At 41.3% G+C, this 19,206-nt stretch overlaps 2 protein-coding genes across 2 annotated transcripts; one reads left to right on the forward strand and one right to left on the reverse strand.

Moving 5' to 3' along the window:
- The first annotated feature begins 421 nt into the window (after nt 1–421).
- LOC139541061 (secretory carrier-associated membrane protein 4-like) lies at nt 422–4,482 on the forward strand. Its single transcript, XM_071345248.1, has 7 exons — nt 422–560; nt 1,032–1,063; nt 1,675–1,803; nt 1,926–2,082; nt 2,182–2,283; nt 2,577–2,694; nt 2,869–4,482. The coding sequence occupies exons 2-7, from the start codon at nt 1,057–1,059 to the stop codon at nt 3,049–3,051; spliced, it is 696 nt and encodes a 231-aa protein (XP_071201349.1). The 5' UTR covers nt 422–560; nt 1,032–1,056; the 3' UTR covers nt 3,052–4,482.
- Nucleotides 4,483–4,542: 60 nt separating this feature from the next.
- LOC139541059 (semaphorin-4E-like) lies at nt 4,543–19,131 on the reverse strand. Its single transcript, XM_071345245.1, has 15 exons — nt 18,805–19,131; nt 12,569–12,966; nt 12,274–12,416; nt 12,028–12,090; nt 11,773–11,871; nt 11,376–11,475; nt 10,894–11,004; nt 10,463–10,614; nt 10,107–10,279; nt 9,649–9,805; nt 9,272–9,494; nt 9,071–9,186; nt 8,520–8,683; nt 8,355–8,407; nt 4,543–8,230 (listed from the first exon to the last, which is right to left on the reverse strand). Exons 2-15 carry the CDS (start codon nt 12,675–12,677, stop codon nt 7,509–7,511), a joined length of 2,385 nt encoding a protein of 794 aa, XP_071201346.1. The 5' UTR covers nt 12,678–12,966; nt 18,805–19,131; the 3' UTR covers nt 4,543–7,508.
- Nucleotides 19,132–19,206: the final 75 nt, after the last annotated feature.

Below are 19,206 nucleotides of genomic sequence, written 5' to 3' on the forward strand. Positions count from 1 at the left end.
CCTGACAATAGAAAATAATATTCAACATCAACTCCACAAAACTGATAGTTGATCAAGAAAATACATCATTGCCAATTTTCCATAATGTAGCTGTTATCATATCAAGGGACAAGAATCATCCATCTCTCTCTGAAGTCACACGTCTTCCCTCCACGCACTATATAGGTCACGTGATCTGTAGTTTCACAATCGAAACAATCGTATTCAAATTTGCCTTGGTGGGACCTGTATTGAACTACCACTCCCTCAATGCAGTGCGGGAGATTTGGTTGGACGCGACCCCAACGGTTTCCTCTACTAGCTAGATAGCACAGACACAAAGTCAACATAGGCTATATCGTAAAAATGTATGAAAACAAAATGTCGCGTTTTGGTCTTAATTTAAGGTTAGGGTTAGGCATAAGGTTAGCAATGTGGTAAATGTTAGGATTGAGGTTAGGTTTAGCTGTAAAATCTGTTTTTAAGAAGATAGATTGTAGAAATGGGCGGGGTTTATGACTTTGTGGCTGTGGTAGCTAGTGACGACCATCCCGAACCGAACTGGAGTTAGTGGTTTTCAGGTAGGTGCTAGCAAAACATTGAATTACAAGAAAATAAGTTACAGTCACTAGCTTTATTTCTTTAACATTGAATCTATTATCAACCAATTCATTGTATCCACTCGGCAGCTTACCTTTTCATTACATTTCGCATGAAGACCGCTAACAAATCATCATCTACATACTACTGTAGCTAATTAACGTTAGCGTGCTAATTTATTTTACGCGTGGTCTTATATTTTCTTGCCAAATTATAGCTAGCTACTTAACTTAATATAAGAAATGTATCAAAGTAGCGTACCCGTATCTAGTAGGGGCACGTGACCTGGCTATCTCATGCATATAATTTCACCTTTGTCATCATCTTGATATGACTGAGTGTTTTGTTGTTGTAAATTAGACACTGCACGTTCCCAGATAATTATTTATACTTTTTTTTAAATTTAATTTTATGAGATGTAAAGTATGCCAATTATTTGTATTATGTTGCAGGAAAGGACACGCATAGGATTTCATAATGACAGGTTTGTATCTAAATGTTTTGCAATTCGATCATGTTCTTCATGAAACATGACATGTACCTGCTACAAGTAATGCATATGCATGACACAGATTATAAGTGACACACTCAAACCTTTTATTCAAATAGCCATACCATACTCAGTAGGGGTGGGAATTGCTAGGGATCTCACGATATGATATTATCGCGATACATTGGTGCCGATACGATGTGTTGCAATTCTCAAGATTCTATATGTATTGCTCACCATATGTCTGCTGCAGCTGGACAAGAGGGAGCCATGAGAAAACAGGTTTTGATCACTCATGGAAATAAGTTCTGAAATCTAATTGTCTCCCTATTTAAAAAGATGGAGAAATACTATTTATTGTCAAATAATATCCTGACATGTAACTGTATTTATTATTTTGTTGTATATTATGATAATTTAATCACGAATTCTCATAGTTAAATTGTGGACATAAAGATCAACTGATAACACTGACCACTTTCACTATTGTGCCTCACCATTTGTTATAATATAATCAAAAAAATCTCAAATTTCACTGTATTCTTGTTTTCCTGTGCCATCTGCACTGACATCCTGTTTTCCCACATGTAATCATCCGTTTTCAGAGCGGGTCAACAACTTCCCACTGCTGCCTAAGTTCCTGCGAATCAAGCCCTGCTTTTACCAGAATGTGGAGGAGGAGATCCCAGCCCCGCACCGACAGCTGGTGCGCAGGGTCTACAACCTCTGGATGTGTGAGTTACACCAACAAACTTTCTTGAGTCACACATAGGCCTACTCTGGGAACTGGACTGTGTTTCATTCAATGCTGAGTGAATATGTTAATTTTTTCTGCTGTCTCTGCTCCTCTCTGCAGTGTATTCAGTCACACTGTGTGTGAACGTGGTGTCATGCATAGCTTGGTGGGCAGGAGGGGGAAGTGCAGCCAATTTTGGACTTTCCCTGCTCTGGCTTCTTCTCTTCAGTCCGTGCAGCTACACATGCTGGTTTAGACCTCTCTACAAGGCCTTTCGGTAAAGTCCACTCAACAAACGTCAAGCCGAACATCTATCATTTTGCACTCCAAATACAATTTTCTTGACTGACTTCATAACTCCCTTTGTCTTTCTTAGGGCTGACAGTTCCTTCAACTTCATGGCCTTTTTCTTCATCTTCTTCCTCCAGTGTGTTCTCGCTCTCATTCAGACTGTGGGCATCTCTGGTTGGGGTGCTTGGTGAGTATGAATATTTTATTTCCTCAATCCTGGAAGGGACTGTCTAGGACGTTGGCTGCTATATCTGAATGGCTTGTGTTTCACTTACCTCAGGAATATAGAAAAATCTTCAGTTTAAAATCTTCAGTTTGGCAATAAAGATCACCTGTAGATTATGTATCAATGCCACCTTAATTTTACTCACTGCAGTGTCATGCTGTGATAGGTGAATAACTACAGTTGATGTAATCCAGTATTCATGCCATTGACAAATACTAACCCCACTGCTCCACCACTCTGACGAACCCCCAAAGTGGTTGGATCGCGACAGTGCTGTTTTTCAGCCACAACGTGGGTTCTGCTGTAGTCATGCTATTCTCAGCTCTGCTCTTTACTCTGGTGACTGTGTTGATGGGACTGGTTCTCATCAGGGTGAGTCCAATGCGCGCACACACACACACCTGAAAAATGCACGAGCACCTGGAAACACACACACAAACCAGAAAAAATACACAGCCGTTTTGACAATTGTCATTGTAGGCAAGGAAAGAGAATGAACTTTCATGACTGTATGACTGGTTGGTTTGTCTGCTCTGCTTCTATCAGGTTCATAGGATGTACCGTGGCGGAGGGGGCAGCTTTGAGCATGCACAGGAAGAGTGGACCACTGGACTCTGGAAGAGCGCCCCTGTGAGAGAGGCCGGCTTCAATGCTATCAATGAAACTGGCCCAAGCCTACCCCAATACCCTGCTGCTGTGCCAAGCTACCCAGACAATGGCCCCTGGTAAATAAAACCCTAAGTGGACTCTAGATGGAGACAGAGCACTTTTTTCCATGGCACGCAAGATAGTCCACCACACCACACCACACTAGTACAATCTCACCATGACACTATACGAAATGCATAGCTGGAATTTAAGTAAGAATGTTAAGGGAAAAAAGGCATAATCAGCTGATTTTATTCAGCAGTACTTTGTTTTAGATTTAAGAGGCCACTGTTATAGACATCGTTTACTGGAGTAGGAAGCTTTTCCAGGGAAACACATCTAAGCCTTATATTGTTGGGAAAATATGTGATGGAGATCCAAAATATGATCCATTACATGTTTACATTTATTATTTTCTACTCTCAAAATGAATCTGTTCCCTCATATTTGAAAGAGCGACTGAAATTTAAAAAAATATGATTTTCATTTGTACTTGGAGAGCTAGGGGTCTTTATATTACAGTAGCAGAATTAATACTCTTTCAACAAAATTGATATGTCTGAAACAGAAAAGAAGCAAGGTGATTCCAAAGTTGTTTTTGGATCAATTTTGGCAGCCATATTCGGTGATCAATTCTTGCCAATACAATACTGTACTTCATGAAATCAACAAAAGCCTTAACACTACTGGACAGGACTGAAGAATCAGGGTCTTCTCCTTGAAGTTGGAAATATGGATGTTTATATAGTGCACTTTTTATTTAGTGATGAGATGTATTTAGTTTTTTATTGATATCACAAGTGTTTGTTTTTGATACCTTTTCTTCTTGCTTGATCTGCTTTTGCCTTGTTTCTGAAAACTAAATGCGCCTTGATCGTACATGAGTTATTTGCATGTTAATTTTTCCCCCCCTTGACTGTCGCCTTAAGTACTGCTACTAGACGAAGCCAATGAGAAATGTGCGTATACACATCACTAATGCTAGATAGTGTAGCCTTCTTATTCAACTTGAGCCTTTTGTCTTTCACTCATCCTGTGCAGTGCACTGATCTTTCTTTGCTTTTGATGGTCAGTGTCCTGTTGTGGAATACCCCTTCTCTCTAGCCAGTGCTCCAAAACAGCTCATCTCAGTCAGTGTGTTCCAGGCTGGAGCCTTGTGTTTACAATGTGGCTGGGAGAGCGGCAGCAACTCATCTTGAATAGAAAAATTAAAGTTAAGTCACATATTTAAGTGTTCCTCTCCAGGGTTAACTACCATAATGAGGTTTATTTTGAGTTTTTTGTATGGCTTGTCTGTAATGAATATTTAGAAGACATTCTTGAAAATGCTTCAAATGTGTTGCTGCAATGACTAAGCCTAGCACGAACCACCCTGATCTTGCAAGCTTTCATTCTGTTTTGCTACACAGATACTGTGTCCGTGTAGTGAAAAGCTTGCGAGATCAGGGTGGGTCGTACGAGACTACCAATGACTCACTACCTTAAACATTTCAGTAAATATTCTTATTCAGACCTTCTGACTGTTGTTATTCAGCTTCTCTTCCTCATTGACAATTATCACATGACATTGTGTTTACTTCATACTTTAAAGTATGCATTTATTTTCAATAGAATCAAATACAGTACAAAATGCCATACCAATACTGTATTCACAGCTTTCAGTAGATCATAATGGCAGGGACATTATGACAGGCAGACCTCATCTGTCCGTCATTGTGTAAAACAAAAACAAACTCCCAGAAGGAAAACAAATTCCAGTGAAGTGACTGACGTCAGTTGCTATAGATTTTAATTTTTGTACATTTTTACCCATACCACTCTGAGGACCCTTTTTTTATTTATAGCTTTTCTGCTACATATACATACAGTACCAGTCAAAAGGACAACTCATTCAAGAGTTCCTTTATTTTGACTATTTTCTACATTGTAGAATAATAGACATCAAAACTATGAAATAACACACATGGAATCATGCAGTAACCAAGTGTTAAATCAAAATATATTTTAGATTCTTCAAAGTAGCCACCCTTTGCCTTTGACAGCTTTGCACACTCTGGCATTCTCTCAACCAGCTTCACCTGGAATGCTTTTACAACAGTCTTGAAGGAGTTCCCACATATGCTCATCACTTGTTGGCTGCTTTTCCTTCACTGCGGTCCAACTCATCTCAATTGGGTTGAGGCTGGTGATGTGGAGGCCAGATCATCTGATGCAGCACTCCATCACTCTCCTTCTTGGTCAAATAGCCCTTACACAGCCTGGAGTTGTTGGGTCATTGTGCTGTCGAAAAATTAATGGTAGTCCCACAGCACAAACCAGATGGGATGGTGTATCGCTGCAGAAGGCTGTGGTAGCCATGCTGGTTAAGTGTGCCTTGAATTCTAAATAAATGAGACTGTCACCAGCAAAGCACCCCCACACCATCACACCTCCATTCTTCACGGTGGGAACCACCCATGCAGAGATCATCTGTTCACCTACTCTACGTCTTACAAAGACACGGCGGTTGTAACCAAAAATCTCAAATTTGGACTCATCAGCCAGATTTCCACAGGTCTAATGTCCATTGCTCATGTTTCTTGGACCAAGCAAGCCTTTTTATTATTGGTGTCCTTTAGTAGTGGTTTCTTTGCAGCAATTTGACCATGAAGGCCTGATTCACAGTCTCCTCTGAACAGTTGATGTTGAGATGTGTCTGTTACTTAAACTCTGAAGCATTTATTTGGCCTGCAATTTCTGAGGCTGGTAACTGTGCCGGTCCTCATGAGAGCCAGTTTCATCATAGCGCTTGATGGTTTTTGTGACTGCACTTGAAAGTTACAAAGTTCTTGAAATGTTCCCGGATTGACTGACCTTCATGTCTTAAAGTAATGATGGACTTTTGTTTCTCTTTGCTTATTTGAGCTGTTCTTGCCATAATATGGACTTGGTCTTTTACCAAATAGGGCAATCTTCTGTATACCTCCCCTACCTTGTCACAACAACTGATTGGCTCAAATGCATTAAAAGGAAAGAAATTCCACAAGTTAACTTAACAAAGCACACCTGTTAATTGAAATGCATTCCAGGTGACTACTTCATGAAGCTGGTTGAGAGAATGCCAATAGTGGGCAAAGCTGTCAAGGCAAAGGGTGGCTATTTTGGAGAACTCAAATAAAATATACTTTGATTTGTTTAACACTTTTTGGTTACTACATGATTGCATATGTGTTATTTCATAGTTTTGAGTTCTTCACTTATGCTACAATGTAGAAAATATTAAAAATAAAGGAAAACCCTGGAATGAGTAGGTGTCAACTTTTGACTAGTACTGTATATACAAAATATAGGAAAATCACATTGACTGCACTGGGCCTTTAATAGAAATACATAATATTTGAAATACCATAACTGTACAAAATATTTAGCACAGTACAGTGAGCTCCAACAGTATTGGGACAGTGGCACATTTAGTTGTTTTGGCTATGCACTCCAGCACTTTGAATTTTAAATGATACAATGGCTGAAGTGCAGAATGTCAGATTTAATTTGAGGGTAATTTTCATCCATCTCGGGTGAACCGTTTAGAAATTACAGAACTTTTTGTACATAGTCTCTCTCTCTCTCTTCCACCTCCACCCCCCCATTTTAGGGGACCAAAAGTATTGGGACAAATTCACTTGTGTATTAAAGTAGTTCAGTATTTGATCCCATATTCCTAACACACAATGATTATTACATCAAGCTTGTGACTGTCGTTCTGCCCCTGAGCAAGGCAGTTAACCCAGTGTTCCCTGGGCGCCGAAGACGTGGATGTCGATTTATGGCAGCCCACCGCACCTCTCTGATTCAGAAGGGTTGGGTTAAATGTGGAAGACACATTTCAGTTGAATGCATTCAGTTGTACAACTGACTAGGTCTTTCCCTTTCTACAAACTTGTTGGATGCATTTGCTGTTTGTTTTGGTAGTGTTTCAGAATATTTTGTGCCCAATAGAAATTAATGGTAAATAATGTATTGTCATCTTTGTCACTTTTATTGTAAATAAAAAATAAAATATGCTTCTAAACACAGATAGTCCTGAATGAAATTGTGAAAAATTATGAGTGAGAAAGTTAGATGCACAAATATACCCCCCAAGAAATGCTAACCTCCCCTGTTATTGTAATTGTGAAAGGTGGGTATGATATTTGATTTGTAACTTTCTAATTATTCACAATTCATTCAGGACTATCTGTATCCACATTAACATAGAAGTGTTTAGAAACATTCTATTCATATTTACAATAAGTGACTCACAACAATGCATTATTTACCATTCATTTCTACTGGGCACAATACTTTTGGAGCTCACTGTATATTTGCATTATGGCATGACTATATAAAATAAATTCAACCTGGTGGGGAAATGTTTTTCTGGACAATTCCTAGAAAAATATAAAACATTCCCCTCTATCGCAAGTCCAATGTACAGAGCTTGACATTGCCATAGTGTCCTAAATCAGCTGCCTGGTGAGAGAGAAAGAGAGCAAACCCCAGAGAGTGGTTAACACTCAGGGTCAGATCTCTGACTCGTTGTCAATGTAACCCAACCCATCCATAGTGGAAATGTTGCCTCCCGGAGAAAAGTGGTGCTCGCCATTCCCTTTGAAAGCTATGACCGCGTGATGGTTATTGTTTGCGTTATGACTGGGTGTAGGTCCCAGCAACTTAATCACTGAAGTCCTATTTTGAATGTAGTCAACTGACAGCCTTTTCACCTGGCCCGCACCTGAGTTCTCTGAAGATCTGTTTCTAAAGCTTCTTTTATATAGATTCCAGGCTACTAGACCAAGAAGCATCAGAGAGAGGAGAGCTACCGCCACCTGCAGGCCTACCACCCTGCTGTCTACACTCCGTGACTCAGGAAGGAGAGGGGGCTCCAAAGTCTGTGGCACTTCTGGTAGTGGGGTATTGTGGCTATGGGGGGACCCTGTCGTCGTCTCACTCGCCGCCTCCTCATCCTCTGCGTTAGTGTGGTGCTGCAGTTGATAGACTGCCATAGTCCTGGTGTGTGGTCTGCTTTTCACCTGCTCTACAGACTCACAGGTGTACTGGCCCGCGTCGGAGGCAGAGGCATTAAGAATTAGGATTCCTCCGTTGTAGATGTAATACTTAGCGTCAGCGTGCAGCTGTTGCCCTAAGAAGAGCCAGTGTACCTGAGCCAGGTTGGAGGCAGGATGGCACGGCAGCTTGATGTTGTTCCCAGGGACTAAGGTGTAGTTCTCTGGCTTCACAGTCTCTGCAACACACACACAAAAAACGCAATTATTTCTATGTGTATCTACTTGTCAAAGGAAGTGATGAATAGATCTGTTCTTTGTTGGTAATGTGCTGAACATTTCAATATTGTGAAATCAATTTACCTGATTTTGGACATTTTGATATATCACCATCTTTTAGACTTTGAATCATGTTCCTGAAAGACAAATATCAAGTGTATACTTAAATTCTAACATATAGTAAACACTTGTAATCTTTATTTAAAGTCAGAGGTTACTCTCCAGTGAAAATGCTAGTGGGGAGCGTACGTGTCAGAGGATGAACTGGCCACAGCAGAGCAGATGCCAGTGGAGAGGTCCCATCCACAGTAAGGGTCTCTGCACAAGACACAGTCCAGACACGACTCATAGCGCCCACAGTCACTCAGAGGCATCTGCACTGCTCCAAAATCTGAGCCTGCATACAACTGACCCTGGGGAAACAAGAATACAAACAAGCAAATACCACATGAGTGTCAGCAGCTCGATGAGTCAGCTCCACCCACTGTTAGTAACAGCAATGACAATGCCATTCTCCCTGAATGCTCTATTATAAGTGCCAAGGAAATAAAACGTAAATGAGTAACCATCGGTCTGCAGAAGTGCCTGTAGACAACAATAAACTGACATTGATCATGTAAAACCATTATGTTTACATTGTATGAATTACCTTTATCAGTAAAATGTTGTTTTGCAAAATGCTTTGTAAAATGTTGCTGCACCTTGGGGGTCTAAACCCGAGTTGCCAATAAGAAATTTGAAGGACGCATTTGTTAAATGCGCTATACAAATCAAGTTTGATTGACTTGAGTTAGTGTTACCGTGCTAGAGGAGAGGCGTAGCGTCCTGATAGCCTCTGGGGTCTGGTACAGCTGTATTTCCTCAATGATGAACATCTCCCCAGCATGGTTCACTGCCTTCTGCACATAGCCGTTCTCTGTAAGAAGAGAAGGACACCCATGTCATTGATATCCACTGCCAGAAGAAGTCTGTTCTGGGGCTGTGTGTGTGCTGTACAGTACCTGTGCCGATGAACATGACCGCGTATCTCTCTCCATCCAGAGCTAGCACGTTATCCACCACCAGGCGTGTGAACATGGCACCTTTTTTGACCAGCAGCGGACCCCTGGTCAGAGGGCGCACGGCCTCGTCCATGAGGGGTCGGTCCCTGATGAACTGCAGGGTCTTGTCTGGCAGGTCCAGGGAGCGCTCCATCCCAAGGCCCCGCGCTACATTGTTAATGCACTGAAAAACAAAGGATTGATGAGTGGTAATAACTTGATAATGATAATATATTTATTAGTGCTGAGTTAGTAGTTGAAATGTAGAAAAGTTGATAATTTCCTTTTGTGGCCCTAAACCATTTAGAGATTCACAATGATATTAAATTGGGACTTACGGCTCCTGGTCTGGGGGTGGGAACCTCTCCACTGTACATTACCCACTTCACATGGGATGTCTCCACAGTCACTGGCGTCTTAAACTTCCCCTTATTGAACACGTCTCCGATAGCTGACACACTGTACGCACACACTGCAGACATGTCGGACAAGCTCCTAGCGCAAACACACAGTCAGAAAAACATGTTTGATGTTTTCAAACCACCAGTATATATCATGGTTAGGGCCCTATGTCTTTCCTGACCACGTGATAAATACCCTAGGCCATAGTTAGCCCTCTATTAGCCGGGGCTTTTACCTGGTCAGGTCACATGGTCGGGGAAAACTCCTGGCCCTATGATTATGGTAAACGTGCGTGTAAAGCAACCATTTAAAGCATAGTGAGAATCTCAGTCCACTTCCTACTGAAACAATGTTACCAACTTTAAAGCCACTGGATTCTACTGACAATACTCACGACTGGGGAGTGAACACCGCGTAGAAAACACTTTTGCTCCAGTCATCATTTTTGAGTAGGAAGACATCCTGTACAACGGAGGGCAGGCTGGACTCTGGCAGAGAGCAGTCCAGACGAGCCTTCAGGAAAGACGTCCACTTCCTCTGGAGCGTCCGCTGGCCGCCCATATCCCCCTACACAGTGAGTTCTAGTCAAACAAGTGAATACTTTTGGAGAGAAGAGACACATGCACACACCATACCCTTGCACTGTTTAAACAGTGTACACATACTGTCCTTTATATTTAAAATACCATGTATGGACCAATGAAACTTGTACTTCTTGCAGCTGAAAGTAAATTTGTAGCAAGTTGTTACCTTGCATACACGAGCCACTCGTGACACCATGAGCTTGTTGTAGAAGTCATACTCCATGGCGTTCTCGCTGAAGAACAGGTAGACCTTATCATCATCGCCCTCTGGGTTGTTATTGCTCTCGGGGACAAGGTCCATGTACACAAAGTTGGGTTCTGAAATCAAACCATAATGAGCACTTATTACGCTACCTATCAGGAACTGTTTTACAGGAGTAGTTGAAGTTCAGTTTCATAATTCAAAAACACAGAGACCTATAGGATCTAGGCTATTACACAAGGCACAAAGTATGTAAAATGCTATGGATACATTTTGCCATTCAAAGTTCATCTGCAGGTGTTAGGAGATATGGTGCACAAATGAATAGAATATAAGGCATGGTGTATAGCAGTATACAAGTTTATAACAAGTATGAACAGAGAAGGAGAGCTGACCGTTGAGCCAGGAGCTCTTGAACTCGGTGCGGAGAGCAGAGGAAGAGCTGCGGAGAACAACAGGCTCAGAGCCCAGGAAGTTGATTGAGGTAGCAGAGTACAGGTCATTTCCTGGCAGATCAGAGACATAACAAGAATTACAATGGGGAAACATAATGGATCTTCAAGCAAAGTAAACAATATTGTAAGTATTTGGAGAATTACAGGTGTAATCTTTAATTTTGCCACTGGCAACGCAAAGTAATACAAACACATTGAGCCATAAAGCAGAAAACTTGTTCAATTCACAAAGACCCAGCCCCCCCCCCCCCCCCCCCTTAAACAAGTGCAGCGGCAGCATTTTCAATAGAAAATGAAAGTTCTAGATTGCACCTTTGAAACCCCACTTTTCAGTTGATGCACGTTGAACTTCAATGGATGCACAAGTCTGTCATTGTGTGAGAGCAGATAACCAGAAACAGACAGAGGGGCACAGTACATACCGACCATGATGGAGGAGTATCTCTGGAAGGGATCAAAGGGGCATTTCCCTTTTCCCTCCTCCTGCGCTTCCTCTAGTCTCAGCTGTCCTTCAGAATACGTCTGTCAGGGTCACAAACAAAGCCACTATTTAGTTGTATTCATTCACACTGTTTCAGGGAGTGAGAGGTAGGCATATACTTTACACTAATCCCCAGAGGTCAAAATGTGTTACTCTCAGTAGCCACTAACAGTAGAGAGAGTGAAAGCAGGTGTCTGTAGTATGCAAACATTTCACACTCACTGTAAATATTCAGTGACAACTGCCTGTCTGCAGCAGTCACATGATAGCTTCAAACACCAGAGCTATTCTTACAGGAAGATATCCTAGCTGTCCTGTTCTGGCCAAGCTATACTTACCATGTAATCACAGGTGGGGCTGAAAGCATTTGTCCCGCACACATACATTCTGCCATCATCCACTTTATGCAGCGTCCGGATGTAGTTACGGCATTCGATCTGCAAGAGAACAGGGATGAGAAATATAGTCATTTTATGGATTTCAGTGAATTTATCTGGTTCTGTTTGTCCTGTCTTCAGTTGATGTTCAGATAAACAACTCACTTCACAGATATCTGTGGGGAGAACTGTTTCATGATTGATGGAGCCACTTACTTCAGCATGTTTCCCTTTGTATGTGCACTCCATCTGTTTCTCCTTGGTGACCCGCCAGTACACCTAACAACAGAGAGCTGCACATCAAAGTATGTTCTAGGTAATGGATTTATGATTCCAAGGCATTGGTATTAGGTCACCGCAGAGTAGTTACAGGATTATTTTATTGCAGTCCATTTGTGATTTATAAAATGATGTATGCAAATGATACAGGATAAATGATAGCTAAAGAGGATAACTGAATACCCATGACTTCTTGATGGAGATATCATTGATATCCAGGGCATAGACAGCCTCTCGAGCCCCGAGCAGCAGCAGGCCCAAATCCTCTCGAACCAACATGGTGGAGTAGTTACAAATCCCTTCCTCTCTGAACAGCTTCATATTGTCTAAACAGGAAAACATTAGAAAACTCAATGATTGCTCTGTATCACAAACTGTGTGTGTGTGTTCATTCCAACTTTTTAGTATTTGAGGAAACAGATGCACTCCACTACACCGTTATGAGAAAACAGGGGACAAGTGAGAGTGAGGAACTTACCCTGGTAAAGGACACTCTTCCGTGGGATACAGTTGTGAGTGTTGTATTCACTGAGAGACAGAGGAAGGAACAATCCACAGAATACACCCAAAGCAGAGAGAGGAGACATGGCGTAGTGCCCAGGTGGGAGGGGGTGTGTGGGTGCACTGCTTAGTCCTGCTTACACAATAACACACTGTAGATCAAGGACAGCAGTTCATGTCTCTATAGAGAGACATGTATTAGTGTTCTGATGGTCGATAGCTATGTTGGTATCAGCCTCCAACATAAACACTTGCCGCTGCTGCTACCTCCTCTGTAGCTCAGGAGAGAATCCATACTGTCCCAGTATGTTGTAGGATGTGGTAGTTCAAACTTCCCAATTCAGGGGATCTTTATGCTGGTGCTGAGGCTCTCATCTAGGGACATGAGAACACAATACATGAGTGAGAGCGACTCAACATAGACGGCATGAAGTAGTCTACAGACAAAATATAGATCATATTGATTTTATGATCCAACTGGCTAAAAGAAAGAAATTAAGAGGTCTCCACCTCCCTTACTCTCTCTTCCTGTCTGTCTGCCCCCAATGATAAGGACCTGGGTGTGTGCCGCTTCCTTCTGATTACCAGGATACTAGCAGCTGGGAATATGCTCAGGTTGGGGCATGCATACAAATCACACTGATTATCTAATTTAACACTCAGAGGTTCCTGTGATTCACTGGTTTTAATAATTGGGTTGGATCCCTTCTGCTCCTATGACTAGAGCACTTGAGTTTTTCCTTACCATAACACCTGACCTGACTAGGACAAACCCTGGGCCCTAGTTAAGGGCTCTCCACAGTGATTTCAGTCTACGGAAACAGAGTACAAAAGTACTAAGAATTATGTAGAAAGCTACACAAACGACCCTCCGTTGGATCCGTTGCGTAGACTGTCCTTAGACTGTCCTTTAGACTAAACAAGGGCCCATGCAGAGTTTTTTCAAGCCAGGTCACGTGCACAAGAAAATCCTAGGGCCCTATCCATGACAGGCAACACAAAACACTGAGGACTTATTTCTTTCGAAGATCAAAAACACAGAAATGCTGTTAAACAGACAAAAAAAAATTGCCCCTTGCAACAGATGCTGGTTCCTTGTTGTTACTTTAAAAACACAGAAACGAGCTGGTGCATGCTAGCGACTGCTCAACTGTTGGCAGAGCAGGGAGAGCACACATACTTTACGCCTCAGGCGAGGGGGACTACAGTTAAGCACTACAGCTGGTTTGAATGACTACAAGTTGTTATTCACTGTGTTTGACAGATATTTTCAAGCATTGAAGACAAGCAGGAATGCCTACAACAGGGATCATCAACTAAATTCAGCCGCGGTACAACTTTTTAAGTGGATGTTTAGGGGGCCGGAACATAATTACAAATCATTTGTAGACTGCAAATTGATCGCAAAAAGCCCAAACAGATATAATATTTGACCAAAACATAATTTCAAACCTTGCTTACATTTGTATACGATCACGTGTCTCTCTATTATGCGTGGGAATACTTGGGAACAGATTTCCGAAATTAAAATCACTTGGAGTTGAGTTCCTGGTGTTTTTAGTCTTTTATGGCCAACAATGAAACATTTAACAAGTTGAGCGAGTCAATTCTAAACACGTCGTCAAATGATGTCACTGGCCCTCCAGTCTGGTTTCACTATTCACATCACGCTGTTGATTCGTGAAGCTTTTATGTCACCTAAGCCACATCCATTCACATGATCAACCACCCTCACTTTTCGGTTGCTTTCAAATGATGTATGAGTTCCGATGACGAGTTCTTTTAATGGAGATGAATGGTAATTTTTCTAGTACAGCCAGTGAAACCAGATTGAGGATTTATATAACAAACTTTAGAAATGTATAACTACGCAAAGCCCAAGTTATATAATTTGTACAATTTAACTTCTCAATTTGAATACATTTTTTAATACTGATTGCATCATGCCTGAATCAGTAAGCAACAATCGACAGCTCCATAACTGATGCAATTCACCTACATAGCAGATGTTGAGGGTAGGCTAAATGAGTAAAGTAGGCTACCTGCTGATTTGGTATACACTGAGTGTACAAAACATTATGAACACCTTCCTCATATTGAGTTGAACCCCTTTTTGCCCTCAATTCGTTGGGGTATGGAGTCTACAAGGTGTCAAAAGCATTCCACAGGGATGCTGGCCCATGTTGACTCCAATACTTCTCACACGTGTCAAGTTGGCTGGATGTCCTTTGGGTGGTGGACCATTCTTGACACACACGGGAAACTATTGAGCGTTAAAGACCCAGCAGCATTGAGGTTCTTGACACACTTATACCGGTGCGCCTGGCACCTACTACCATACCCCGTTCAAAGGCACTTAAATATGTTGTCTTACCCATTCCCCCTCTGAATAACTCACATACACAATCCCTGTCTCAATTGTCTCAAGGCAAATTTTTTATTTCATTTAACCCGCTTCATCTACACTGTTTGAAGTCGATTTAACAATAAGGGATCATAGCTTTTACCTGGTCAGTCTCATGGAAAGAGCAGGTGTTCCTAATGTTTTGTACACTCAGAATATCATACCATCAGAAAGTATTCATACCCCTTGATTTATTCCAAATTGTGTTGTGTTACAGCCTGAATTCAACATGGATTACAGAGTTTCTCACTGATCTACACACAATACCCCATAATGACATAGTGAAAACATTTGTAAAAAACATTTTGGGAAAATGAAATACAGAAATATTTCATTTACAACAGTATTCCCACCACTGAGTAAATACTTTGTAGAAGCATCTTTGGTGGCAATTACAGCTTTGAGTCATATTGGGTATGTCTGTATCTGCTTTGCACATCTGATTTTGGGGATTTTCTCCCATTCTTCCTTGCAGATTTTCTCAAGCTCAGTTAAATTAGATTGGGAGCGGCGGTGAATGGCGGTGATCTTCAAGTCTTTCCACGGGATTCAAGTCTGGGCTTTGGCTGGGCCACTCAATGACTTTCACATTCTTGTTCTGAAGCCATTCTAGCATTGCTTTGGCTGTATGCGTGGGGTCATTGTCCTGTTGGAACGTAAATCTTTGCCCCCAGTCTAAGGTCGTTTGCACTTTGAAGTAGGTTCTCATCAAGGATTTGCCTGTATTTGGCTCCATTCATTGTTCCCTTTATCCTTACCAGTCTCCCAGTCCCTGCCGCTGAAAAGCATCCCCATAGCATAATGCCGCCACCACCACCATGCTCGCGGTAGGGATGGTGTTAGACGGTGATGAGCTGTGCCTGGTTTTCTCCAGACATAGCGCTTTGCATTCAGGCCAAATAGTACAATTGTTGACTCAAGGCAAAAGATTATGCACTCAGTCTTTCACGTGCCTTTTTGAAAACTTCAGGCGTGCTGTCATGTACCTTTTTCTCAGGAGTGGCTTCAGTCTGGCCACTCTCCCATAAAGCTCAGATTGGTGAAGTGCTGTAGAGACTGTTGTCCTTCTGGCAGGTTCTCCCATCTCAGCCAAGGGACTTTGGAGTTCTATCAGAGTGGTCATTGGTTTCTTGGTCACCTCCCTGACCAAGGTCCTTCTTGCCTGTTTGTTCAGTTTGGTCGGACGGCCAGATCTAAGCAGAGTCTGGGTAGTCGCATATTTTTTCCATTTACCAACGATGGAGATCCTTCCCCAGATATATGCGTCATCACAATTCTCGGAGATCTGACAGTTCCTTGAACTTCATGGTATAATAGTTTCTGCTCTGACATGCACTGTCAACTGTGGGAATTTATATAGACAGGTGTGTTTCTTTCTAAATTATGTCTAATTGAATTGGTCACAGGTGGACTCTAATCAAGTTGTAGAGGATGATGAAAGGAAATTGAATGCAAGAGCTCAATTTGGAGTGTCATAGCATAGGGGTGTGAGTTCTTTTGCAAAGTATTCACAACCCTTATTTTCAAAAAATTTGCAAGATTTTCTAAAAACATGTTTTCACTTTGTCATTATGGGGTATAGTGTGTAGACGGGTGAGAATATATATTTTTAATCCATTTTGAATTCAGGCTGTAACAACAAAATGTGGAATAAGTGAAACGGTTTGAATATTTTATGAAGGCACTGTATATAGCGACAATGACATTGACATTCATTGAGTGTCAACACTATCGGCCTAGAGGGAGAAAAGTTGGAAAGGATTAGGGTTCAAAGGCCACCTGTAAAAAGCAGGAAAGTCTTAAGTGAGAAGAGATGTGGAGGTGATCAGACAATTTCAGCCAGAAAAGGTTTACAGGAATCAAACAGGGGTCAAGACCGCCACGCTCTCTAAACAGTTCTGGACTCTCCTGTCATTAAGATATTTTTAGTCGTGGATATTAAGTTCAATCACCTCTGGCATAGTTCAATATGTAGCGTTCCACTAGACTAGGCAAAGGGATTCCAAATGTGTACTTTGTGGCAGACCTGAAATGGCAGCCCCCAGAATACTAAAACCCAAACTTGTACTGACACTCCAATTTCATAATCTGGAGATTGATTTGGTGCAGATGGTCTGAGAATAGGGCCTGGGCCTTAGAGCTTCTACATTTGACTTGAGCAAAAATGCCCTCTCCTAATCTGTAGGCTACTGCTGCCCAGAATTGAGTTGTACTGTAACTGATTTACCAGAGCAGTGAATGGCAGTGACAGTGTGTTCCATGGGGCTGGGTTTGAACAGGAAACTGGGAGTTCACCTCTGACACTCCTTGTGTCATAGCCACTGTTGTGAAACACCATTGTGTGGAAAAAACACACCCAGTTCAGGACAAGGTTATGTTTTCACTAGCTCAGATTACTAAAATAAATAATTTTATCAGGATGACAATGGGCCACCAGATGTGTTATTAGGGTGATAAAGTTAATTAGCTGGAATAATACAACTAATTGAAAAACATTTTTTTCCATGAATGACCAGGGTTATGAATGACCAGGGTTATGAATAGTGAGATCAGCCACTGGGGACTTCATATAGGCTATAACAATATTTTATACAATGTCTTGAGTATAAACAGACAACCTTTTATTTACTAGGCCCTGTTCTAACAAATGGAGCACAATCAGTGAAACATGCATGGCTAGGCTGCCTACACAAACACATCATGGGCAAGTCTCAGCATGAGCTGGGAGACAAAGGAAAATATGAACTCCTTCAAATCTCAGACTGCTCACAGAGGCTCCTCCTTACAGTTTCATGGGAATACCCAACTTCTGCCAACTGACACATTGACTATTTAATTGACCAGGTCCCACTTTGCCACTAGGAATATTGGCATACCAGGCTGGTCATGTCCAATGAGTTTCCACTGGTAAAATCAATCCCTATTGATTTAGAGAATTTACACAAATGTTTCTTGCCTCTGAGCTGTTATGCAGCGTACAAATTGGACTGGGATTTGACATCATGTGTCAAATCCCAGTGCAATTGTGTGTCCATAATACACAACAATGACAACATGTTCATTAAATCTCTTATGGGCAGATTACATAAACATAGAGCATTCTACCAATTATGCAATATGTTTAATGGGTTAATTACATATTCATTGACATAAACCCATTTCCCTATTACAATGTAAACAGTCTTAAAATAAATTGAAAATATAGCTTATTGTTCAGATATTTAATGTCAGTCTGTGTTGATGACATCTTTGGGAAAATAGATTAAAAACAGTGGACAGCTAGTCAAAAATAGGTTCCATATAATACAAGATTGAAAGCACTTCTCTTATAATTAATAGGACATATTGCATAATTATCTTTAGGACAGCTGGTCAATGTTTCCGACTTGACTGTGATGCAGCTGTTGATTCAACCTCACACCTGGACTATGTCATAAATCCGACGTAAAATATTACATTTCTGATTCCGATAAAGAAATTTAAGTAATGACAGGTGGGAAAGGTGAGTTATAAAAAGGACGTGCTATAACACTACTTTATTCGGGCTAATATTGAAGTTTCTTAAATTATTACTGATTAGGACAGGTGAAAATCACTAACGTTACACATAAAAAATAGCCAAAGGTGTTCACTAAAATGAGTGCATGACGTTTATAATAATCTTGTTACACCACTTTACCTGCTACCAAGGTTGCTGGCTAGTTAGCTGAGAATAATTTCACTTGTTACAAATTGACCTCACCCATGAAGAACAACCCAACAAATGCTGCTCGCGAAAATTAAAATACCAATAGGACTACATGACTTACCTGTAACAGGTATATTTATTCTCAGTCTACACCGTTAGAAATTGATCCAAAGTATCTTCCATTTGACATCGATATTATCTTTCGGCTCCACTTGTAAAATTTGCTGGCTAGTGTGCACGTTAGCGCGATAATCCCATGAAATTCGTCTCTACCAATGCCACATTCGAAACAACTGGGAACTCGGAAATCTCCACTTCCTACTACAGTGCATTCAAGACAACTAGGAAAAAACGAACTCTGACTGGGCAGAATCTTTTGAATGGTCATCCAACACGGAATTCCAAGCTGGAAACTCGGGCATATTTGTAGAACTCCGACTTCCGACCTGAAGGTCACAGTTCCCAGTTGTCTTGAAAGCACCACAAGTACCTAGCTGGGGCAAAGTATCACTTTACAATGTTT

Source organism: Salvelinus alpinus, chromosome 16 (genome assembly GCF_045679555.1).
Source record: "Salvelinus alpinus chromosome 16, SLU_Salpinus.1, whole genome shotgun sequence".
Classification (NCBI taxonomy): domain Eukaryota; kingdom Metazoa; phylum Chordata; class Actinopteri; order Salmoniformes; family Salmonidae; genus Salvelinus; species Salvelinus alpinus.

Coding starts and splice junctions, on each gene's coding strand:
- LOC139541061 (XM_071345248.1), top strand. Junction 2,083..2,181: donor CCTCTCTACAAGGCCTTTCG/GTAAAGTCCACT, acceptor TGTCTTTCTTAG/GGCTGACAGTTCCTTCAACT. Junction 2,695..2,868: donor TGGGACTGGTTCTCATCAGG/GTGAGTCCAATG, acceptor TGCTTCTATCAG/GTTCATAGGATGTACCGTGG.
- LOC139541059 (XM_071345245.1), bottom strand. CDS start 12,677: ATGTCTCCTCTCTCTGCTTTGGGTGTATTCTGTGGATTGTTCCTTCCT. Junction 10,280..10,462: donor GAGTGGCTCGTGTATGCAAG/GTAACAACTTGC, acceptor CTCACTGTGTAG/GGGGATATGGGCGGCCAGCG. Junction 9,187..9,271: donor GGTCATGTTCATCGGCACAG/GTACTGTACAGC, acceptor CTCTTCTTACAG/AGAACGGCTATGTGCAGAAG.